Source organism: Lepus europaeus, chromosome 14, assembly GCF_033115175.1.
Source record: "Lepus europaeus isolate LE1 chromosome 14, mLepTim1.pri, whole genome shotgun sequence".
Taxonomy (NCBI): domain Eukaryota; kingdom Metazoa; phylum Chordata; class Mammalia; order Lagomorpha; family Leporidae; genus Lepus; species Lepus europaeus.
This window is the reverse complement of record NC_084840.1, coordinates 29,770,713-29,797,097: the sequence shown is the minus strand read 5'-3', so window position 1 is coordinate 29,797,097 and position 26,385 is coordinate 29,770,713. Positions and strand designations below refer to the sequence as shown.

The window sequence follows — 26,385 nt, the reverse complement described above, 5'->3', positions numbered from 1 at the left end:
GAGTTGCTGTGGGAGATGAGGCAGAGTGGAGTGCCAAGAATGACTTTCAGGGCAGCCACTCATTCCTCCGTGTTCATTACTTTGTCAGTTTGATCCTATAAATCATCCCTTAGCCCTTGCTACCTATGCTGTCAAATACTCTTACCTACAGACTGCTGGGTGACTGTGTGTGTGTGTGTGTGTTTATGTTTACTTGTGGTAAAGTTGACTTTTTAAAAAATTATCCTGAAGCCAAGTTCCAGGGACAAAATCTAAGTCTTCCATATGGGTAGCGAGGACTCAATTACTTGAACTGTCACCTATTGCTTGCAAGGCTCTCTATTAGCACAAATCTGGAATTGGGAGCAAAACTTAAGTCTGGAACCCAGGCCTATCAATAGGGGATGCAGGTGTCCCAACAAAGTATGTTGACTGCTGGCCAAATGCCCATCTCATCGCATGATCAGGTTTAACTTCGCCCTCATCTGCTTCTCACTCTCAGTGCAGGTACATCCTGGACACTTAAAAGTTTCTGAGCCACTGCACTAACTGTGAAAAGTCTCACTTAATTCCATTTTAGGCTCATTGGCCATGTACTCATCTAACTATCAGCCCTTCTCTCTGTTACTGTTCTTTCCATAGCCACAGTTCCAGGTGTCATGCTTATCTAGTTTTTCAGCATAGATTACTACAGGTTGACTTGCTAGAGTGAGGTTGACAGGTAGTCAGGAAGAAGTAACTTTGGAGAGACTGTCCCTGAGGGAAGATGGAGAGTTTAAGAAGCACGCAGGAGCGTTGGTAAGGTCACTAAGGATGTGCAGGGGAAGGAGTGAGGAAGTGCCCCCTCTCTCAGCAGTTCCTGAGACATAACAGAATGACACAGTGTCATCTTTGAGGTCCATAATAACAGTTTTTGAGTCTTTGCAAAATGATTCAGTAATTAATTCTGTGTGGAGACAGGTTAGTGTTTAGTACTTACTAGAAAGATCTCCAAAAAAAAAAGTGGTTTAAGATTTTAAAGTTCATTCTTAAGGGAGGAGATTTAGTTATAATGAAAATTAACTTCTGTAAAATATCTCATTTCCCAATATGTCAGATAAATGAGATATTATGCACATAATCCTAACATAAAAGAAATTCGCTGTTCCCCAATTATGTAGGAAAAGGGAAATATTGATTTGGGTACATTCTATTTCAGTTGAAAAGCAGGTCAAGTAGATACAATTTAAGGGTCTCACGGTTTCTTTAAGAGCTTCTGTAACACGTTATTTGCACCTAGGATTTCTTTGGATTTCTTTGGTGAGGATTAAATGATTGTTTCCTAGATTGCTTGGCACATAATAATTTCTTTGTCATTTCTATTACTGCAATTATATTCTTTTTTTCCTTCCTTTAAAATTTCTACTCTTAGTCAGTTCTTCAATATATGTGTTTCATTTTTTAGTTATAATATTTTTATGTTTTTGTGTGTCAAGTATTAAATGGCATTCAACCAAGTATTTTGTATAAACGTTGTTAAGAGTTACTATAGATGGTTACTCTAGAAATAAAGGAAAAACAGATACTGGCAACTGTACTTTTCTGTGGAATTTTAAATGGTACTTTACAGCAAAATAGAGTCTTTTCCCGCAGGAAAAGTGGGGAAAAAAAGGAAATGAAATTAACGAATAAACTAGATGAAGTTATCTTCCAAGAGGAAGATGGGACACAGCAGTAGCTCTATTGAAAATTTGAAAAAAATGTCTAAATCCTAGAAGAACATATGGATCAAATGGTAAAGGAGAAAATATGATAGGTATTTAAGACTGAGGATGTTTTATAAAAGAGGCTGGTTTCAGAGGTTTTAACAAGGCTGGAAGAACAGGAGGCTAAAGTAGTGAGCACTGGCAGGGGATGAAGGTAGTGCAGTGGATAGGGACCTACTGTTTGCTGCCATAGTTACTGATTTGACATGAACCATTGTGGTATACTGGCCCAATCAGAGGCAAGTGTCATTCCTGTCCCACTACTGAAGAGGGTGAAAATACAGAAGACATGCTTCACTCTGCAAAGTTTGGGGCCACAGTACTGCCTCCCTCTATTGATGTAGCAATAATCAGCAGAGGCCTCAACTCCTGCAGCCAGCAGGTAGATGCTTATTTTCCATCTCTGCTCCTGTTCTCCTCACTGGGCCTCTCACCAGCAAAATCTTACAGTCAACAAGCTAGGGACTTGGAAATGTGGTTTGTTGGCTCTGAGGCTCAGCAGCACAGCACAGATTGTAGAAGTGTAGATGTGAGGCGGTGGCATCAGTTAAAGAACCATCCTGGGCCTTCAGCTTCATGCATACGTGTCTACTTTGTAACGTTGCTGCTTTCTAACGTGGCCCTACTATGCTTCGAGCAAATGAAGAATGCACAAACAAAAACACTCTCACCTTCCATCACTATATTCACATCTTAGAGATATTAATTCCTTTTAGTTCAGACACAACTCACCTGGAAAATCTGCAACTCAAAAACTAAACTGTAAATTAACACCCAGTAATTTTCTTCATATAAATCAATAGGAAAAAGGGGAAACGAAACTTGGATATCATATACAAATATCCATATAATCAGCAAGAATTAATACATGATAGTGTCTATATGTCTTGTTTCTATAAATAGCTACAAAGGTGTGGTTGATGTTTACAACTTCTCACCCTTTGACCTCGTCTCCACCTGGGACTCTGCCTAGTGGAACTACCTAAGCCTTCATCACTGCAAAGACTGTGTCATTAGGAGTAATGTCTTTATTGGGTTGCTGCAGTCTTTCAATATTTATGATCAGAGCTTGTCCCATAAAGGAATGCCCTTGAGAATGCCCTGAGTGTCAGCTTGCCATCAGGGAGCAAGTTCTCTTTTCTCTTTGCCTGATGGGATAGGTGCCTGAGGACTCCAAGATGTCAGAGGATAGTCTCAGGTTCTAATTTAGCGGTATCTTTGCTACCACCCATAATGTAAGCATTCCTCTGTGTGAAGAGAGAAAGCAAACATATTTTGCATAGTAGTGGAAGGAAACCTGCTGACTTCTTCCCCTTACTTTCTAGTCCCTTGTTTTTTCACTATATAAAAACCATTATCAAATACTGGTCCCTAGTCTAAAGTCTATGGCAGCATCCTGTAGAAACCCCAAATCCTCAGGGTATTGTTCTGCTTGTCCTGTGATGTGGAATTTAAGAGGCCATCCCAGCAGTCTCTTAGGCTGTGTTTTGATGAGGTATATTGTAAGATGAGTGATTTCCATGGATGTTGGCTCGCTGTTCTACTCCTTTAGAATAGATATGTTTATTGATTAGAAGCAACATTGTGAAGGATATCCTGACATTGCATGCAACATTCTGTAAATTCACAGATAATGGCACTGCTAAACAGCTGTAAACAGGTCTAGAGATGAGCCGTTCCCTCACGTTTGGGGCAGGGGCTCCTGGTGGTATGGTTCCATGAGTTATGCTATCTCTAATGTGATGATGCATAAAGATTGACTCTGCCCTCGGGGCATGAGCAAAACCAAAGCCCTTGGTTTACAAGACTGAGAGTCATGCATCAGAGAAGTTGAGCATCAGGAACTTCCTCACTGACCTTGACTAATTACGGGATAAATGTGTAATGCTGTGATGAAGCTGTCCCATGTGATATGGGAGAAGCACCCGATTTCTGTCCTGTAGGAAGACTATCTGACCAAAAAAATGAGAAAATTCCTCAAGAACATGCTCAGAGAGGCCGCTGTGCAGTTGCTTCAAGAGAGATTTCAATTTTGCATGTGTACAAAGCTGTTTCTCATCCTAGACTGTTTAGTCAGTTTGGGGATTTTATGCTTCCGGTGAACATAGACCCTTCGCTATGCCAATCTCTAACTCTTTTTTCATGAAAATATTTTGATTGAGCAAATCAAATAACCATCCAAACTCTCACATTTCAACTAGCTGATTGGATGAAAAAAAAATGCATGACTTCTGAAACAAATCTTAACCGGTCATTAAAACCAGAAAGCATTGTTTCTCCAAGCCACGAGAGTGTGTATCAGGAATGTAATTTGTACAATTAGTACAAGGCGTTAGATGTAAGTGATTTGATGTTGCAGTTGAGAACATAGGATTGTTGGCCAAGCCTCCTAGAATCAAATTTTCACTCAAATATTAGACAGCTGGGTGACCTGACCATGTTACATGTCAATTCCTTCATCTATAAAATACTGATAATACTGCCTTTATTATAGAAAGTCTATGAGGAGAGGTTTAAAAAAGAGTGAGTACGTGTTGGGTTCTTAGAACAGTGTCTGATCACCATGAGTAATATATAATACTTTAACAAATAAGGTCATTTTACCTCTGGAGCACATCTATTAATAATATCTTTTTAGGAAGCAATAAAAATTATAAATGTACTACATTTACTCATTTTTGATCTGGAATATAAATGACAGCAGCTAATGTGATGCAATTGAAAGATTCTCCTACTGGAACTATTGGGTTCTATTTCTGTCTCTATAATAATTAGCTTAACACTTTAATATTCAAAGGTAAATCCTGTTTTGTCCTTTGGAGACAGAGTTTAGGCAAAGAGAAATACCAGAACTGTGATTCAGTGATTCCATGAAACTAGAAATCACATCAAGGAGATGTGACATTCTTTGCTATTGTCTAGTGGTCATGCTAAAAGCCAATTATTATCTTCCCAGGTGTTATCACGAGTTATGGATTATATCTGGATGGTGTATTAATTCACAATTCCTCAGAACTCAGCTGTCATGCTTATGGGTTTGCTCCTTGGAGCTTACATTCCTTCAGAGTCCAAGCATGCACTGCCAAAGGTTGTGCTCTGGGCCCACTGGTGAGTATGTGATTTACATTCTGGGAATGTATTAGATGTCAGATGACACTGAATATCAAGTAAGGAGTAAGTGGCGCTGACTCACTCTGCACAGTTAGAGGGATAGGAGATTTTTCTTTTTAAAAGTTCAGTTAAGAGTTTCTAAGATTTTACGGTCAACATAAATTTCATGGCTATGCATAAGTCTAGTCAAGAACAGAATGTGCATTTTGTGGAAAGAAAGGTAAGTTGGATGGCACAGTAGGCATCCATATAATTTTTCCCAATTCAGGGACATGTTGAAAGGGGGTATTTTTCTTCCTAATAACAGGCTCAATGACTATCATGTTGATGGTTATAAAGTAAGCATAATTGAAAGTTGCAATTGCACATTGCTCAACAACCAGTAGGTTAACCAATTACAAGGTTGAATTTACCTCATCTATTACAATAAAATGCTTTCCTCTCATTAATGTGATACAGCATCATAAAAACAATGTTTAAAATTACATTAACATCAGCTTTTGATAGCCACGTTTTGGAATTCTGTAATGTATTTCTGTATTTCATTAGCAGTGAAAAGCTTGGCAATATTGTGTATTTTATTCCTAATATAATTTAAAAACTCCAATTAATAGTACATAGTTGTCAGACTACCATGACAGTCTTTAGTTCGAAAACATTGCATTATACTTTGTGCATTTTTCTGGTCTAATTCAATTTAGCTTCTTCTTAAAGGAAATACTCATTAGTTTTAGATATTTTTTGGCAGTGTTTGCTAATTCCCTACCATTTGACTGCACTTGGTCTTCATTGAGGAGTGTATTATATAAATATTACCTTGAAAAACAGCTCTATACTTTAATTGCTGCTTCCTCATTTGTGATCCCACCTCACATTTCGTTTCAGAGATTGGTTGCTTTCCAAGCAGCTAACATCATCCGTCGGTGGAGCTGAGCTGTAGTCTTTATTGCCATTAAGGATTTTATAGCCCAGACCCCTCTGATGGACACTTACCCTTAAAAGCAGCCATGGCAATAGGCCAGGTTTGCTTCTCCATTCAAAAAAAAAAAAAAAAAAGAGAAAGGAAGAAAAAGAAACAAAAGAACATTTCCCATGTGCCCATGTGCTTGAAACATAGACTTTTTCTAACTATAAACTTCAAATTGTGGTTCTGGCTGCTAAATTGGCTCCACACTGTCTCCTGTTGTTCTGGTAACTTTAAGCAAGGGGGACATGGTTATTGATCTGAGTCCTGAGCAGATAGTAGGGGACGTTAACCTTAAGAAATCAAATGCCACAATGCTGTGATGGGAAGGGAAAGACAGAATTGGATTGTAAAACTACTGTGCTACAGCCTCATCCATTCTAGACTCAATCCTGACTGCAGCTCAGTTATTTTCTAATCTCAGTACTGTTCTTTATCGTATATGCACTATGCTTTTCCTTAGTCAGTGATCCATCTCTAATCACTGGGATTGAACAACGATGACTTTATTTAGAACAAGTCAAATATATGCTGCCAAGAATTTATTTTTATTTTTTACTTTTTTTGCCAATCACAGTACATGCTGTGCCCTTCCAAGATTGCACATGTAAGTCTTGTAAATAGCCCTGGATATATGTTACAATCATGGAATATATTATGGATGCAGCTCCTTTTTGTTGATGATTCTTTTTAGTATGTCCTTATTTTTTTTAAATATTTATTTATTTATTTGGAAGTCAGAGCTACTCAGAGAGAGAAGGAGAGGTGGAAAAAGATGTCTTTCATTTGTTGGCTCACTCCCCAATTGGCTGCAACAGCCGGAGCCACGCTGATCAGATGCCAGGAGCCAGGAGCTTCATACAGGTCTCCCATGTGGGTGAAGGGGCCCAAGGACTTGGGCCATGTTCTACTGCTTTCCCAGGCCATAGCAGAGAGCTGGATTGGAAGTTGGGCATCCGGGACTAGAACTGGTGCCCACATGGATGCCAGCACTGTAGGCAGCAGCCTCACCCACTACACCGCAGTGCCGGCCCCAATATGTACTTATTGATTTAAGAAGTCTGAATCAATCTTAAAAGATGGAATTTGCTATCATTAAATAATAATGTGATATTAAACAAAATTCAGACAAATGTAGCCATGGCAGTTGCATTTCTCTTAAAAGGATTCTTTACTAAAGCTCTATGTCATAACTTTTTAGGTGAAATATTTCATTGAAACAAAAATGTGGCATTTCTATTCTTAAATCTTTTGCTGGCAGAAATCAAAGAATAACTGTTTGAGTCTAACTTTTTGTTCACCCAACAACATTCCTTAAGGATAATTTTGATTCTTAGAGAAACCTGTTCTTTTTCATTGTTCTACATATTTAATACCATTGTTAAATACATTCAGGGATATAACGTTCAATTTTTTTCTATGACAAATATGCTTCCTAGTTACGGATGTAGTCTGTTCATCTTCAAAACTGGCAAGTTACTCGTAAGATTGTAATAAAGGGAAATAATTCTAATAAGAGAAAAAAAGGATAAATTTGATAAAAGAGAATATTTTTAAAATAAAAATGCATACCAGAATCCCATATTCCTACCCACCATTTTAACATAGTATTAGCTTAGTATGCTTTGTTTTCCTGCACTGGCCATAGTTTGTTATCTGTTCTTCATGGTTCAGAAGGAATTGCTCTGGATCCGTTTTAGAAAGTTTCCCTGGGGTTTGTTCAGTTCTTATCCATTTAAACAGTGCATTTAACTTTTAAAGAAATTCTAATATAGAAAACAATGTACAATGCATTTGATATAATTTTCAGGTGCTAGTAATTGGCTTTTATAAGTGTTTGAAATAATGAAAAAATCAACAAGGGTGCATCAAAGAAGGCCTTTTAAATATTTTCCTCTGCTGTGGCCAGGGAGTGCAGTGGAGGATGGCCCAAGTGCTTGGGCCCTGCACCCCATGGGAGACCAGGAGAAGCACCTGGCTCCTGCCATCGGAACAGCGCGGTGCGCCGGCCGCAGCGCGCTACCGCGGCGGCCATTGGAGGGTGAACCAACGGCAAAAGGAAGACCTTTCTCTCTGTCTCTCTCTCACTGTCCACTCTGCCTGTCAAAAAAAAAAATATTTTCCTTACAAGAGAAACCCTTCACATTTTGTGCCTCTATAATAAAATGTGATGATTTTTTTCATAGGAAATTCATTTTGCTTCCTCCCCACACAACATTTAGCCGATGGTAAATAATGCTAGTAGAGACTAAGACTGAGAATGTTATGACTGGATCTTGCCTTGGGATATTTATTGGATCATTTCTCCAGGGACCCTCTTGAGGGTGACATGTAAAACTATAAGGTAATTGCATTATTAAATGGTTAGAAAACTTCTTGGTTGAAGAGACTGTCCTTGCTCCAGGGATTGGTTTTAGCTCCTTGGGTAAGTTGGTTGTAGGTGCTCAGATTGATTTCTGACATTTCTATTCTGTTCCATTGGTCATTCCATCTATTTTTTACCAGTACCAGCTGTTTTGATTATAACTGCCTTGTAGTATATCTTGAAATCTGGTATTGTGATGCCTCTGGCTTTGTTTTGTTGTATGAGATTGCTTTAGCTATTTGAGGTCTCCTGTGTTTCTATGTGAATTTCAGCATCTTTTTTTTCTAAATCTGAGAAGAAAGTCCTTGATATTTTATTGATATTGCACTGAATCTGTAAATTGCTTTAGTAGGAATGGACATTTTGATGATATTGATTCTTCCCAATCCATGAACATGGAAGATTTTTCCTTTTTTTGTATCATCTTCTATTTCTTTAATGTTTTATAATTCTCATTGTAGAGATCTTTAATATCCTTTGTTAAATTTATTTCAAGGTATTTGATTCTTTTTGTAGCTATTGTGAATGGAATTTATCTTAGAAGTTCTTTCTCAGCTGTGGCATTGTCTGTATAAACAAAAGCTGTTGATTTTATGTGTGTTGATTTTAAATTCTGCTAATTTACCAAACTCTTCTATGAGTTCCTATAGTCTCTTGGCGGAGTCTTTTTGATCCCCTCTATATAGAATCATGTCATCTGCAAATAGGGATAATTTGATTTCCTTTTCCCCAATTTGTATCCCCTTGATTTATTTTTCTTGCCTAATGGCTCTGGCTAAAACTTCCAGGTCTGGATTGAATAGCAATGGCAAGAGTGGGTATCCTTGTCTGGTTCCAGATCTCCGTGAGAATGCTTCCAACTTTTCTGCATTCAATACAATACTGGCCATAGGTTTGTCAGGAATTTCCTTGATTGTGTTGAGAAATGTTCCTTCTATACCCAAATTGCTTAGAATTTTCATTATGAAAGAATATTATATTTTATCAAATGCTTTCTCTGCATATATTGAGATAATCATATGGTTTTTGTTCTTCACTTTGTTAATGTGATGTATCATGTTGATTGATTGGTGAACGTTGAACCATCCCTGCATACCAGGGATAAATCCTACGTGGTCTGGGTGAATGATCTTTCAGATGTGTTGTTTGATTCAATTGGCTAGAATTTTGCTGAGGATTTTTGCATATATGTTCATCAGGGAAATTGGTCTGTATTTCTTTCACTGTTGTGTCTTTTCTGGGATTTATAAATTAAGGTGATGCTGGCTTCATAGAAAGAATTTGGGGCTGGCACTGTAGCTTGATAGGCTAATCATCCGCCTGCGGCGCCGGCACACTGGGTTCTAGTCTCGGTCAGGGCGCCGGATTCTGTCCCAGTTGCTCCTCTTCCAGTCCAGCTCTCTGCTGTGGCCCAGGAGTGCAGTGGAGGATGGCCCAGGTCCTTGGGCCCTGCACCTGCATGGGAGACCAGGAGAGGCACCTGACTCCTGGCTTCAGATCAGCGCAGTGCAGCGGTCACAGTGCATTGGCCACAGCGGCCATTGGGGGATGAAACAACGGAAAAAAGGAAATCCTTTCTCTCTGTCTCTCTTTCACTGTCCACTCTGCCTGTCAAAAATAAATAAATAAAATTTAAAAAAGAAAGAATTTGGAAGGGTTCCCTCCCTTTCCATTGTTTTGAATAGCTTGAGAAATATTGGAGTTAGTTCTTCTTTAAATGCTTGTTAGAATTCACCAGTAAAGCCATCTGATCCTTGGCTTTTCTTTGTTGGGAGAATCTTTCACTATTCAATTTCTCTCTTGGTAATGTTTCTGCTTAGGTTTTCTATGTCTTCATGGCTCAATTTATATAGGTTGCATGTGTCCAGGAATCTGTCCATTTCTTCTTGGTTTCCCAGTTTGTTGGCATACAGCTTTTGTAATAATTTCTGAGAATTCTTTTTATTTTTGTGGTGTCTGTTGTTACATTTACTTTTTCATCTCTTATTTGATTTGGGTCTTCTCTCTCCTTTGTTTGGTTAGTTGAGCCAATGGTGTGTCAATTTTGTTTATTTTTTCAAAAAATTAGCTCTTTGTTTTGGTGATCTTTTGTATTTTTTGTTTAAATATTGTTGATTTCTTCTCTAATTTTAATTATTTGTTTTCTCCTCGTTTTCAGTTTGGTTTGCTGTTATTTTTCTAGATCCTTGAGTTGCATTGATAGTTCATTTATTTGATGCTTTTCCAGTTTCTTTCTTTTTTAAAGATTTATTTATTTATTTGAAAGTCAAAGTTATACAGAGAGAGGACAGGCAGAGAGAGTGAGAGAGAGAGGTCTTCCATCTGCTGGTTCACTCCCCAATTGGGCACAACAGCTGGAGCTGTGCTGATCCAAAGTTAGGAGCCAAGAGCTTCTTCTGAGTCTCCCATGTGGGTGCAGGGGCCCAAAGATTGGGCCATCTTGTGCTGCTTTTCCAGGCCATAGCAGAGAGTGGGATCAGAAGTGGAGCAGCCAGGACTCGAACCAGCGCCCATATGGGATGCTGGCCCCAGTCCTTAAGTTTTGATATGTTGTATTGTCTCTTCAACAAATGGTGCTGGGAAATTGGATTTCTACATTGGACTTCTGTCCTCAATGAGCTGTATTATGAGAATTAACTGTAAAACTTATCAGTTTGTGTGTGTATGTGTGTGTGTGTGTGTTCAAATTGTTGAAATCTTTACTTAGTATAGCGTTGGTCTTCCATGTATAAAGTTAATTGAAAATGAATGTTAACAGAGAATGGGACTGGGAATGGGAGAGGGAGGAGAAGGTGGGGTAGGAACGGGGATGAGAGGCATGTATGGTGGGAAGAATCACTTCTATTCCTAAAGTTGTACTTCTGAAATTTGCACTCATTAAATAAAAGATTTATTTGGAAAAAAAAAAAAAGAAAACCTCTATGGTTTTTTGGTGGTGGCATGCTTATGCAGATGAATATACCAGATACATACACACCTACACACACACTTTCACAATTTTTTTCTGAAAACATGCAATTAAACATACTATCTTAGACATCTTAATCTTAATGGTAATCTGTGTGACAGTCAAAAACAATCTTATGTGGGAAGTCCGCTCTAAATCGGTGTGGGCTTCCTTGAGAAATACACTTGTTTCACTAAGTCTCAGGTCTCACAATTGTTTCAAAGGAAAATGATGTCTAGCTTTTAAAAGGGGTTAGTGTGAAAAATTAAAGATCTTTGTTTTCAAGTGTTCCTAGTAAGAATTTTCTTAGGAATAAAAATTTATTTAAAATGTTTGTATGTTTATACTTCATTTTTGTTGTCAAATATTTTTTCTGTGTCAAGGGAAGTTTCCAGATCAATGCCAACGTAACTTACTTTATTGAGTATTATTCCTTGATATTCCTTTTAAGGCAAAGTAAATTAAAAAAAAGATAAAAAGGTTTAGCCCATGAAAAATAGTATAATTAAAAATTTAATGCAGAGTAAAAACTTGAGCTTTTATCCAGATACTTAAGGAAATTTAAAAAAAGATATAATGATTTTGTATTAACTAGATTTTTGAGGCTACTAATATAATTATCTGGAATTGCCAATAATTTCTCAACATTTAGAATTATACCTTATTTACAACCCTTTAAAATCATTTTTCTGCATAATAATTTGAACTATTATATATAGATATAATGAAACTATGTTGTTATGAAATATTAAAGCTGTGAATTGACATTTTTCCAGTCTAGTTTGTTTTATTTTTTAGATGTTGCTATTAGATTAATAAAAATGAATAGAAGTTACAGATTAGTTTTTTATAAGCTTTATCTGAAGGAAATAAAACATATTGTGATTCCATACTTATTAAAAATTAAAAATCTATCCTTTTTACATTTATTTTCCCAATTGGGAAAGTATAATCACCATAATGAATAAAACCTTCATAATGGAGAACATTTGCCTGCCTAAGAATATTTCATGTTTGATCGCCTGCCCAGACTTTGAGAATAAAGTCAAAGTAATCAATGCAGTCAAAAAATCATAAAAGATGAAATATTTACAGTGGTGCCTCTAAGTTTAAGGGTGGTGTTTTCCAAGTTTAAGCCAGTGACTAAAAAATGGAAAAAAATTCTGGATTCTTTTCTACCTCTTTGCAAGCTTCATCTTCCTATGGGTCACTTAGTCATTTTACTTACAGAGCAATTGAGAGCTCTCTGACTCTTATGTATTTTGAGATTACATTTTATTTCAGAGTCCTTCTCTCCAAATACTACATCCCTAGTGTTTTCTGTATGGGCTCTTAAATTAACATGATATCAACTCCTTTTGTGATTATATGTTAGAAATGGAGTGATACAGGTGCAATTATTTCCTAATGTCAGCATGATACCATCTTTACATACCTAATAGCATCCTAGCTGTGTGTGTGTGTGTGTGTGTGAATCAGAATGCTTAGTTTGACTTTTTTACAAAATCCAAAAGTCTACTGCTTTGGTCAGGAATTTACAAAAACCAACTATATGCATTTCCTCTCATTTGCAATCACATAAATATCATTTTCCAGCAGTCCTGGGAGTGGTTTATAGATATGCGCAGCCACAGGCGTGATCTTAGTGTGAGCTGATCCACATACTCTGGAAATCACAAACAACAGCCCCAGTCAGGAGCTCAAATTCTAAGCTTGAACAGCAGGAGGAAGAAAACATGAGGTGTGCTTTGATCCTGCTGACAAAATGAGGTATTCATACAAGATGCTACTGTCAAAATAGTTTACTTCACAGCAAAAAGAGATTCTTTGAAGAAATGTGCTCAAAGCGAAGCATGTACTTATTTTATTTGCAAACAAAAATAGATCTTTTTATACTCACAGGTGGAAAATCGAACTCTGGAAGCTCCCCCTGAAGGAACAGTAAATGTGTTTGTCAGAACACGTGGATCCCGGGAAGCCCACGTGAGGTGGGAGGCACCGTTTCGTCCTCATGGTCGCTTGACATATTCGGTCTTTTTTACTGGGATTTTCTATGCTGATCCAGGTAATTTGTTTATGAGTTTTACACACTTGAAATAACATTAGAAAATGATTTATTTTCATTTGAAATCTTTCTTTTAGGTACGGTTTTTAATCCTTTTTTTTTTTAATTCCCTAAAAAGAAACTGACTCTGAGCCTGGACCACAGTTCTCAGCCCCAGTGTAGCCGGAAGAGCCACATAGGACATGTTAGTGGGAATGTAAATTCACCACCTCAGCCACATCCTGGTTTGGTTCCAACAAACCCTTCCGGGGCTTAGGATGTACACTCAAGTTCGAGGTTTTCATTGCCTGAGGTCAACCATAGTTCAAAAATATTAAATGGAAAATTCCAGAGAAAGAGACCAATTCACATAACATTTTTTTAAAAAAAGGTTTATTTATTTATTTGAAAGTCAGAGTTACACAGAGAGAGAAGGAAAGGCAGAGAGAGAGAGAGAGAGAGAGAGAGAGAGAGAGAGAGAGAGGGAGGTCTTCCATCACTGGTTCACTCCCCAGATGGCCGCAACTGCCGGAGCTGCTCTAAAGCCAGGAGCCAGGAGCTTCTTCTTCCGGGTCTCCCATGTGGGTGCAGGGGCCCAAGGACCTGGTCCATCTTTCACTGCTTTCCTACCCCATAGAAGAGAGCTGGATTGGAAGTGGAACAGCTGGTACTAGAACTGGTGGCCATATAAAATGCTGGCACTGCAGGCAGTGGCTATACCCGCTATGCCACAGCGCCGATTCCTCATATAACATTTATTATAGTATATTGTTATAATTGTTCTCTTATTAGTCCTTGTTGACCTTTTACCATGTCTAATTTTAGAAAATGATCTTTATTATAGGGATGTACATATAGAAAAAAGCACAATATTTGTGCTTTTCAGTTTTAGGAATCCATTGTTTTGGAACATATCCCCTGTGGGTGTGGTAGGGCTTCAACATATTCTTCCTTTTTCCTAAAAAATGATTGAGAGTTGAAACATTATTCCTGCAGAGTTGAGCTTTAACTTTTCCATCTACCTTAAATAAGCTATTTTGTGTGACCATTTCAATATTTCCAAACTGAGTTAGTAATTCTGGTGTGTCGTAATAAATTAATGGGACATAAGTTATATTACATGAGATTCTTTAAAAATGTTGTCAAAAACTATCTGAATCAATATACCAGGTGCTGTGATAGTAGGGTACCTATTTAAAGCAAACCCTACCATAGAAAAATGCAAGTATATTTTGTACTTGAAATCTTTTAGTTTTATTTTTATATTTTTATATTTATTTAAATATTTTATATTTTATATTTTATTTATTTTTATATTTTTAGTGCTTCCTTTGATCATTTTCCAGAAGTGGTCATACTAGTTTTATAGACGTCTTTCAAGTTTCTTTTAAAATTAGTAGCAAATATGCCCTGTCCTGGATAGAGTTGCTCATACTGTCAACGAGAAAATCAGATGCCTCAGACTTTAAGAAGTTAGTTTTGGAATTATTGATAACCATTCCTAAAAGTTAATAAAATCCTAGAAGCATGAAAGCAGGCGAGGAAGGGAGAAGGCAGACTTTTCTCAGTTTGGAGAGGGTGTTACTGTTTGTGCTTGCGTTGGCAAGTGCGTGGCCCATCGGCGGAGTGCGTGTCAGAGCTGGAGCCGATGCTTTCAAAGACTGGAGGGTCTCTTTTGTATGCAATCAGGCCTGTGATGTATTCTGCTGTGAAGCACTTGTAAGATTATGAGGTGAAGGAGTGATGATCGATTTGAAAAAAGAAGCAACATTTAGGCCGGACCCATGACAGCCCAGCTATTTCCGCCAAGGCAGCTGGGTGAATAATGCAAGAGCTATATTCCCCCTTGTGTTTAATCTTGCATTGTTTTTGCAGAGAAAATTTCTGCTTGCCTTCTAAGTCATGTCATCTTCGGTTGTCATCCCGTCTCTCAAACCATCAAAACGGTATTAAATGTTGCAAAGCTACGCAGCAAGAGAACTTTCAAAAGTCAGAACCCATTTGCAGAGCAGCCCTTGTAGAAAATGTATTCTGTTCTCGGCAGAATTTTCCTTCAGTTCTTTCCACTGAGAAGTTTACTGATTTCTCCCAGTGGAATCTGCTGGAATTTATCGGTTCATGGTTGGCAGTCACAGATTAAGGTAAATGTCGATCCGTAATGACCCTCTACATGTTAGTATTGCAGTAAAGCTGGGCTTTTATGTCAAAGATATCGGTGAGGGAGCTATTACACATGACAGGGGTGATCAAGGGACTCCAGACCAAGGCAAGCATTATTAAATATTGACTAGTTCTGTGATTTATGTAGAGCTGGAGGAAAAAAGTGACTTTTTAACCATTATATATTCTTCAGCAACGAAAACCAGCCATTTATCTCTTGCTGGTAATAAAGAACGGAGTGCCTGCATATTTTAGTGGAGGGAAAACCTGGTCTTATAAATGAGATGAACTCCTTCATGATAACATTTCAGTGTGTTAATTGCCAAAAGCAAAACAGACAAATTGGAAGCAATTACAAGATTTGACTTAAAGAGTTTGGTGGTATGCACTGAACTCTGGGATGAGAAGGGGGTGAGGGTGGAAGCGAAGGGATCATCTTGGGATGGGCCCCAGGAAATGCATTTCATTGGTTCACCATCACCCGGACTCTCGCATCCACTGTTAAGTGAAAGGATTTCGAATAGTGTCTTGTTCTGTCACCCATCAGCAGCGGGGTGACATTTACACTGAGGGTAGGGAGGTCCACGTGGCTCTACAAGAAACGAATTAAACATTAATTCATCAAACTTATTTAAGTTATCATCTGTTCACTAGATTTATACAAAGCTTATTGAATTGTCCAATGGCTAATTGGTTATTTCCTTGACATAATGAACAACTGTATTTCATCCTTTCCTGTGATGGCTGCTAAAGAGGTGGTGGTTAGAATTTATAAGATTGGAAAATTCAGCTGGAAGGAAGCAAGCTTTGCTTCAAAATAAATGTGCTTGCAGCTGGGTCACGATTTTGCAGGGCAGGATATGGGGCTGTCTCTGAAAGGCAGTCCCACAGGTCCCCTGTTCTACAAGCCAACTCAGATCCTGCTCTAAACACTTTACAAAGTCAGCGTCAGGTTTTGTAACAGCAAGTGAAGTAGCACAAATCAAGGTGTGGTTTTCTTAAAGTGATTTCCTGTGGATTAGATATTATATTCCCATGAATCAAAATTTAAAATGTTAAAAACAATAAGCAGTTCTATACTCTCAGAAGATATTAGTGTGCTCAATTTCTTATATCCTTCTAGAAATTTATAAGCAAATACCTATTAATATTCACAAATATACTTAGCCTTCTTCCCACACATACAGCATTTAACATAAATGACATACTGTTTTGCCCCATGCTTTTTTAAACTTAATAATTTCAGTGACTTTGTCATTTTGATACATACAGAGCTCATTCTTTATATAGCTTCATAATATTTAGATGTACAGGTGATATCAGTTTAACCAGTTCACTATTAATATATATTCAAGTTATTTCCAGTCCTTTGTTATTTCAAAGAATGCCTTAATGAATGCATATTTTATACTAGTTACTTTTGCAAGTATATTTGATAAATTCTTTGTAATGCACTGCCGGGTCAAAGTAAATATTAATTTTAACTTTAGAAGACCATCAAATTTTACTCCAAACCAATTTTAATCTCCTAGGAGGAGTATGGCAGTGTATGTATCTTGATAACGTTGTCATCCGAATGTGTTGTCAAACTTTGCCAATTTGCTATACTAAAAATATATCTCAAGGTATGTTGAGTATATATTTTTCTTATTAGGAGTTTGACCACATTTTGATATGTGTTCAATCAGTTGATATTTCTTTTTCTATGAATTCTTTCTGTCTTTTTCACTACATTTCTAATGAGCTTTTGGAGCTCTTTATATGAATAAATTATGAACATGTGTTTGATGAGCAACAATTTTTGCCTTTGTTATTATTTTGTCCAGTACTTTAATGTTTTATTATTCCAATAGAATTATGTCCAATCCATTTGGGATATATACTATCATAAGTAATTTAAGAAGCAAACCCCATTTTTTCCCAGAAAATATCTCATTGTTTGAAAATCAATTATTAAATAATCCATGTTATTTTGCACCAATATCTTTAAAATAAATTTCCACCTTCATAAATGTTGGGATAGCTCTGTAGTTTTATGTACTGTGTTGGGTATTTTCATTATTAAAGCTGTAGGATATATTTTAACATCTGGTATGTCTTGTCTCCCTCATTATATTCATGAAAATTTGCTACTTATTTTTTCTTATTGATTTTCTTTTTAGTAATGGTCATACATTTCGAATTCCCCTCGGAAGTCCTTATACTAGTTTATATAAGTATGGAACTGAATTTATAGGTAACTTAAAATTAATATTTTTATGATATTGGATTTTTCTAATCCGCAATATGATTGCACTTTCTATTTATCTTCTCGGTCTCAAGAGTTTAAAGTTTTCTTCATATAGATCTTGGACATTTTCATTATGTTTATTCATTGACATAATTAGTTGTAATTAGGATAATTATAAAATGTATATTTTATAGTAATAATTACCTGAAAAGAGCTACTTTTTCAAATAATAAATGAATATCACTCTTAGATACCTGTCTTCAGAAAGCCATAATCTCATATTTCTATATGTGTATTTACCTAACTACTACAAACACTCGTGGTTATTATGTTACTAAGATTTGTTGTCATTTTCCTTAAGGTACAGAAATTTTATCAGGTGGAAAATAATAACCTGATTATTAGATTGTCATATGTTTTTTTTAAAAGTTTTATTTAATTAATATAAATTTCCAAAGTACAGCTTATGGACTACAATGGCTTCCCCCCCCATAACTTCCCTCCCACCCGCAACCCTCCCCTTTCCCGCTCTCTCTCCACTTCCACTCACATCAAGATTCATTTTCAACTCTCTTTATATACAGAAGATCAGTTTATCATATATTAAGTAAAGATTTCAACAGTTTACACCCACATAGAAATACAAAGCGAAAAATACTGTTTGAATACTAGTTTAGCATTAAATCACAATGTACAGCACATTAGGACAGAAATCCTACATGAGGAGTAAGTGCACAGTGACTCCTGTTGTTGATTTAACAATTTGACACTCTTGTTTATGGCATCAGTAATCCCCCTAGGCTCTTATCACGAGTTGCGAAGGCTATGGAAGCCTTTTAAGTTCACCAACTCTGATCATATTTAGACAAGGTCATAGTCAAAGTGGAAGTTCTCTCCTCCCTTCAGAGAAAGGTACCTCATTCTTTGATGACCTGTTCTTTACACTGGGATCTCACTCGTGGAGATTTTTCATTTAGGCTTTCTTTCTTTTTTTTTTTTTTTTGCCAGAGTATCTTGGCTTTCCATGCCTGAAATGCTCTCATGGGCTTTTCAGCCAGATCTGCATGCCTTAAGGGCTGATTCTGAGGCCAGAGTGCTGTTTAGGACATCTGCCATTCTATGAGTCTGCTGTGTATCTCACTTCCCATGTTGGATCGTTCTCTCCCTTTTTTATTCTATCCATTAGTATTTGCAGCCACTAGTCTTGTTTATGTGATCCCTTTGACTCTTAGTCCTATCATTATGATCAGTTGTGAACAAAAATTGTCACTTGGACTAGTGAGATCGCATTGGTACATGCCATTTTGATGGGATTGAATTGGAATCCCCTGGTATGTTTCTAACTCTACCATTTGGGGTAGGTCAGCTTGAGCATGTCCCAAATTGCACATCTCTTCCCTCTCTTATTCCCACTCTTATATTTAACAGCAATCACTTTTCAGTTAAGTTTCAGCACTTATAATAACTGTGTATTGATTACAGTATTCAACCAAAAGTATTAAGTAGAACAAACAAACAAACAAAATACTAAGAGGGATATCATATTAAGTTGTTCATCAACAGTCAGGGCAAGGGCTGATCAAGTCACCGTTTCTCATAGTGTTCATTTTACTTTAACAGGTTTCCTTTTTTGACTTTTTTCTTTTTTCTTTTTTTTTATTTTTTGACAGGCAGAGTGGACAGTGAGAGAGAGAGAGACAGAGAGAAAGGTCTTCCTTTTGCCGTTGGTTCACCCTCCAATGGCCGCCACAGCCAGTGAGCTGCGGCTGGCGCACCACACTGATCCGAAGCCAGGAGCCAGATGCTTCTCCTGGTCTCCCATGGGGTGCAGGGTCCAAGCACTTGGGCCATCCTCCACTGCCTTCCTGGGCCATAGCAGAGATCTGGCCTGGAAGAGGGGCAACCAGGACAGAATCCAGAACCCCAACCAGGACTAGAACCCGGTGTGCTGGCGTCGCAAGGCGGAGGATTAGCCTGTTGAGCCACAGCGCCGGGATAGGTTTCCTTTTTGGTGCTTGGTTAGTTGTCACTGATCAGGGAGAACATATGATATTTGTCCCTTTGGGACTGGCTTATTTCACTCAGCATAATGTTTTCCAAATTCCTAACAGGGATCATTTTTCAGTTAAAATTTAAACACCTAAGAATAATTGTGTGTTAATTAGAGTTCAACCACTAGTACTAGAACAAAAAAAAAAATACTAAAATGGATAAAGTATTGCATTGTACATCAACAGTCAGGACAATTGCTGATCAAGTCATATGGTCATATGGTTTTTAATAAATCCAATCTGAGGTATAGAAATGGCCCCAAAGGTTGGACCCAAAAGGATCTGTGCCCTTACAGAATTTGCAAACGAAGACAGGCAACACTTGGCAAGTCTTTCTTGGGTGTGTGAGGCAGGAAGAAACCTGGTGTTGCTGTGACAAGTGAAATTGAGCTGACTGGGGAAAGATTTTGGAAAAACTAGGCTTACCCCTTTTTAAATTATAGATTACAATAACTGAGATATATAAAACATAATGAATAATGATGAAGCAAGCACTAACACATATGAATGGCAAAAATTAACAGACTTCCCAACCCACACTGGGATATACTGTAACCCGTTATGCACACCTCCACCATGAGTTTAGGAGTAGTACTTAGCTCTCTGGGATTCTACCTGATTTGAATCATCCATTTAGAGATGATAAACATATGTAAATTAATGTTTCTGTGTCTACAGGTGCCATTTACTTACCTGGAATAAGTGTTTTACCCAATGACTCTCAAGAGTGTTTCACTCACCTTGCATAGGTGAATAGCCAGCTCCCTGTGTTCAGTTTATGGCATCTTCAGTATTCTTTTCTCCTCACATATATGAATGAGCTAACAATGTAAACCCTCGGTAACAAGTCTGTAGTAATTCCTTACAAAATATGTTGAATATTTTTTAATGACAGACATGTTAATGTAGGAATAAAAAGCTAAAATACTTTTCATCACAGCAATAAAAATCTTGCTTATATGACATGTGTTTTAAAATTGTAAATACTTTTTTCACTTATTTAACCAGTAGATAAAAATAATGTGTGATGAAAATTTAGGGCTATGTAATTATTTTATAAAATTGTAAAAGCAGTCTCAACTATAAGTATTAAAAAAAAAACATGGAATTGTCAAGAAGGAAAATAAAAAATGCCTTTATGAAGACAGGAAGGAAATACTGAAATCCTATAGAATGTATATATTTTTACAAACGGCAGCCTCTTTGCTGCCAGACTTCTTTAGAGCCCCACAGTGATGCTATTCTTAGCAGGCAATACTATGTCCTAGTACCCATAGCCAGCTTTTTTCTTGAGCAGTTATTGTGCAGTCCTCTGTGAATTGTTCAATTCTTCATTATCCTTCCTTTTAAATGAATCAGGAAGTGATCTCCTTGCTTGATAACCTGACAGATTGTTTTGTGTCTGAGTATCTAAGGCAAAGCACCAGGGTGTGCTAATTGCTGAATCCTTTGTGCAGTTAGCTCTCACCTGCTCTGAAAACTGGATTGCAGCTTAGTTTTTCTCTTCAAATGTCTCTTTCTCTTAATCCCCTATTTTGTGTTGTGACTCAGAATAAAGATACTTATTTGAGAAAGAATGCAGATTACTGAGAAAAAAACACAAAAGAGGGTAAAGGAAAATGATCTTCCAGCATCAGCAGCAGAAACTGCTATTTTAATAAAAACAAAAAGCAGATGGATAAATTCCTACTGGGGAGAATGAATCATTTCGTGGATATCTGAAAGTGTTCCATCCTCATCATAGAGATCTAAGAAATAGGTTTAGGTGACACCCCCCACCCACCACCACCAAGTGGATGTCAGCAGCCAGGAATGAATCTTTTCAAAGGGAAAAGGAAAGAACAGGGAAGGGAGGAGAAAAAAAGAAAGGGAACAAGTGGTGAAATTAGCATTAATCGGATGCCTGCCTTGTTCCAAGACCTGACTGTCCTAAAAAAAATTAAAAACCTAAAACAAACGTAGATAATTTTCAAGACTATTTTTGAAAAGGCAAATAGAAATTTGAAAAAAGTATCGATATTATCTCTGAGGGGTCATATTAGGAATGGCGCATCTTCCTATTCTTCCTTTTTTATGAACTCAATTTTTAAACCTTCTACAATAGTATCTGGTTTTGTTTCAATGAATTTTTTCAAAACATGTGGGTAAAGACAGGTGATTCCCAAGTGACGTAGTTTGGAGGGATCGTGGCACTTCTGGTTTGAAGGAAGGGCTGGGAGAGGAGAGTGTGAGACAACCTGTCCAGCAGAGCCACAGAAGAGCCGGGTTCTAGTCCCGGTCAGGGCACCGATCCTGTCCCGGTTGCCCCTCTTCCAGGCCAGCTCTCTGCTGTGGCCAGGGAGTGCAGTGGAGGATGGCCCAAGTGTTTGGGCTCTGCACCCCATGGGAGACCAGGATAAGCACCTGGCTCCTGCCATCGGAACAGCGCGGTGCGCCGGCCGCAGCGCGCTACCGCGGCGGCCATTGGAGGGTGAACCAACGGCAAAGGAAGACCTTTCTCTCTGTCTCTCTCTCTCTCTCACTGTCCACTCTGCCTGTCAAAAATAAAAAAAAAAAAAAAGAAATGTCAGTGATTATCCAGGAAAATGCTTTCGGTGACCTGTGCAGTATTTGCTTATTACTCGTTTGTTATGACTTTTTCTTTATTTGTTTAAGGAAAAGCCTAACTTGTTGAGGGTTTGGTTTTTTGGGTGTTTGTTGTTGTGTTTAATTGGTTGAGGCCTTTTTCTTTTGGAAGGTTTTTTTCACTATTGGAAATTTTTCCATGGAAAGGTTTTTTTCGTTTTATTTTATTTATTATTTATTTATTTGAAAGGCAGAGATACAGAGAAGCAGAGAGAGAGAGAGACAGAGACAGAGATCTTCTGTCCACTGGTTCATTCCTCAAATGGCCTCAATGGCGGGAACTAGGCTGATCCCAAGCCAGGAGCCATGAGCTTCTTCCGGGTGTCCTCCCACTTGTACCATCTTCAACTACTTTCCCAGGCCATAGCAGAGAGCTGGATCAGAAGTGGAGCAGCCAGCATTCTAACCTGTGCCCATATGGGCTTTATGGGTAAAGCCACCTATATGCCGGCTTTACCCACTGCATCACAGCACCGACCTCTGCTCATGTTTTACCTGCGTTTTTCTGCATAGCAATTGCTAGGTCATCAAACACAAACTCCCTTGGCTGGTGCAAAGCAGACAAGGAAACTGGGAATGATCAGAAAAATAAAAGACTGCTTATAGCAAGACATAACGATGCTGTTAGGGAAGTACTGAGGAGCGGGGCAGTTGGGATTTTTTTTTTTTTTTTTTTTGAGGTCATAGATAGGGAGCAGGGACATGGAGTTTTCACCAGAATGGTAAATTCTAGAAGCAGTAGGATACTTTAATGACAGAATAGGATTTTTCAAAGTAGAAAAATAGAGCTCAGATGTGATGATTCCCCACCCCCATTCTCTGAGCATTGTTTTTCCTTCTTGTGTAATTGGAGTCCGTCTGTTGTTTGTCCCTTGGCAATTCCCATCCAGAAATAAAAGAAACGGAAGAAGAGCTGGAACTGTATCAGTGAAGAAAGCATTGCTGAATTAAAACTAGAGGAGTGCCTGTCTTTACCTACCTTAACCTTAAGCACCTCCAATAGGCTTTCTTTCTGCAGGAGTTAGGATACTCAAGAAGGTGTAGGTGTTGTCAAATGCTGTAAACCTCTTAAAATCTTTTTTTAAAAATGCAGTCCATCCTTCAAGGTTATCTGGAGAAATGCAGAGCCCTTCGTAGACAAGCCGAGGCTCTGCATGCATTTCCTGCCAAAGTAAACTGTGTTTTATAAAAACTAGGAGATGCAGAAGCATTTGTTTTCTTGGGGAGGTAAAGAGAATAATGATACGTGGGGAGTGTGCAGGAAGGCTAATGCTGTGAGGAGAGGGACAGCTTTGTTTTATGGTCCCTGCTGCCTGTTTTTAGTGTGGAGGGAGATGTACACTTTCAGAGCTGCGCTTGCAAGGCGTGCAGTATATCTGACACGCTGCCCTCTGGGGAAACCCGCCAGTCGGGGAATTGTTCCGGTGATGCAGTACAGCTTGTAACTTGGAATCCCGTCGGAGAACTTTGTAGTTGCTTGTCAGTCAGCAGGAAGATAAAAGAGGCAGCTTCTTTTCAGGCAATTTGAATTCATTTCGCCATAATGAGTGAGAGGGTCAGGCAGCAGGAGTGCGCGCGCCTGAGATCTGATGAAGTGCTTTTGGTAGGCGGAAGCCAGGAGTGGTGGAGACAGAGGAGTGTGATGCCCATCTCGTGGCGGCAGTGGAGGGCGGCTTCTCCTTGGTCCACGCCCTTCTAGAGCCATTCATCCTGATTTAAGGGTACATGGCTTTAGAAGGAAAAGTCAGGGACAGTACAGCTCTATCCCATCTTAAAAACCCAAGGTATGCACATTAAAACTCAAAGTCAAAAAATCGGCAAGTGACAGTCTTTCATACATAAATATTCACCGAGCACTTACAAAGTAAAAATATTGTACTACTTTTTAACATACAATTTTTTTTTTTTTGACAGGCAGAGTGGATAGTGAAAGAGAGAGACAGAGAGAAAGGTCTTCCTTTTTGCCGTTGGTTACCCTCCAATGGCCACCGTGGCCGGTGCGCTGCGGCCGGCGTACTGCGCTGATCCGAAGCCAGGAGCCAGGTGCTTCTCCTGATCTCCCATGCGGGTGCAGGGCCCAAGCACTTGGGCCATCCTCCACTGCACTCCCGGGCCATAGCAGAGAGCTGGCCTGGAAGAGGGGCAACCAGGACAGAATCCAGAATCCCGACCGGGACTAGAACCTGGTGTGCCGGCGCCGCAAGGCAGAGGATTAGCCTGTTAAGCCACGGCGCCGGCCTTAACATACAATTTTAAAAATTTATTTATTTATGGAAAGGCAGAGTTACAGAGAGGCAGAGATAGAGACAGAGGTCTTCCGTCCACTGGTTCATTCCCTAATGGCTGCAACAGCTGGAGCTGGTCCAATCAGAAGCCAGGAGCCAGGAGCTTCTTCCTGGTCTCCCAGGAGGGTGCAGAGGCCCAAGCATCTGGACCATCTTCTACTGCTTTCTTAGGCCATAGCACAGAACTGGATCAGAAGTGAAGCAGCTGGGATTGAATTTGTACCCATTTGTGATGCCAGCACTGCAGGTGGTGGCTTTACCTGCTACACCACAGCTCCAGCCCTGTTCACTTGTTGCCCTTATAGTTTTTTTCTTTTTAAAGATTTATTTTATTTATTTGAAAGACAGATTTACAGAAAGATGTAGAGACACAGAGAGAGGGGTCTTCCATCTGCAGGCTCACTACCCAGATGGCTGCAACAGCCAGAGCTGCACCGATCCAAAGCCAAGAGCCAGGAACTTCTTCCAGGACTCCCATAAAGGTGCAGGGGCCCAAGGACTTGGGCCATCTTCTACTGCTATCCCAGGCCACAGCAGAGAGCTTGATCAGAAGAGGAGCATCTTGGACTAGAACCAGCACCCATATGGGTTGCCGGCGCTTCAGGCCAGGGCCTTAATGCGCTGTGCTACAGTGCCGGCCCCATCCCTTATAGTTTATTTTAAAAAATTACATGAGGATCACAGTAAGGCAATCTTTGGGTTCAGAACAATAGCCATGGGTCTCACTCCCTACCTTTGCAGATGTTGCTTCCAAAACAGCATGAGAGGTACTAATTGATGATTATGGGAAAACATTCTCAAGTTTAAAGCAAGTGTGATCTGAAAAGCAATGAGAATACAGGAAAAGTAGAGAAAATTATTCCCCAACTCCCATTTTTTTGGAAGCAAATATCTCTTATACAAAAAAGAAAATGAAGACATTACAAGTATTATACCTTTGCATCAAATCTCAACACATCTGGAAGCATAAATAACATTACACGAGATTTTTTTAGAAGTTTGATCTGGATTAGAAATTATTGCCATGCTGTCGGTGAAAATATGAATAGGCAGTAATAAAATACATGTCATTTCAAACATTTGGCTATAGAATATATACCCACTAAATATATTGACACTTCTGATTGTATATCATGTCATGGCTAATAAAGCTATAGAAATGTATAATTAGGACATATTCTTCCACAAGAATGGACTTAAGCCTTAATTCATCAAACTTATTTAAGAACTCATCTGTTCTCAACATTCACACAGCAGCTTATTGAATTTGTGTCTGATATCTAATTGGCTATTTTCTTGACATAATGAACAAGTGCATACTGTAGACTGTTGTGTGTGTTGAGGCGACAACATCATGATGAAATGCAAATCGTAAGCCTGAACTGCACACTGAGTCAGGGCATGCAACTGCTGAGCAAGGGAGAGGCAGGATTGTAGATGTCTCCAACTGTCTGTGTTCATATCTCAGACTCTACAGAGAGTCTTTGGAAGCTTTTAATAATTTTTAAAATAAAATCACCTTTGCAAAAGGGAAAGTATATAAAGCATCTAAAATTGCCCAGGCCATCTTCGTACTCTCACCATGGCTTATCTTGGGGTCTCTGGTACACACACTATGAAGTGGACATTGGGAAATCCAGCCTGGTTTTTGCCTCTCATGGTCAGGGTTTGGTGTTTGTTGAATAAATAGCAACATGGGAGTCAGTTTTTAGATATTTACAGGCTGAAAATATAACCATTATATCAACTTATTTGCATTTTGCATGAGATTCTCACTGGATAAGGGTCAGCCATGAATTAGTGTTAGAGGGAAATGAAGGAAGAGGACTCATAGGAGAACAGAGAACACCTGGCCATCAGGGGCCCATGTCCTTCTGCA

The 26,385-nt window shown here is 38.6% G+C and overlaps 1 protein-coding gene across 1 annotated transcript in view; it reads left to right on the top strand.

Annotated features, from left to right (window-relative positions):
* USH2A (usherin) overlaps window positions 1-26,385 on the top strand; it is an 855,126-nt gene that overhangs the window by 500,869 nt on the left and 327,872 nt on the right. The window contains exons 35-36 of the mRNA XM_062211324.1: window positions 4,681-4,832; window positions 13,014-13,176. Coding sequence (XP_062067308.1) covers window positions 4,681-4,832; window positions 13,014-13,176 — 315 coding nt within the window. The remainder of the gene's footprint in view (window positions 1-4,680; window positions 4,833-13,013; window positions 13,177-26,385) is intronic.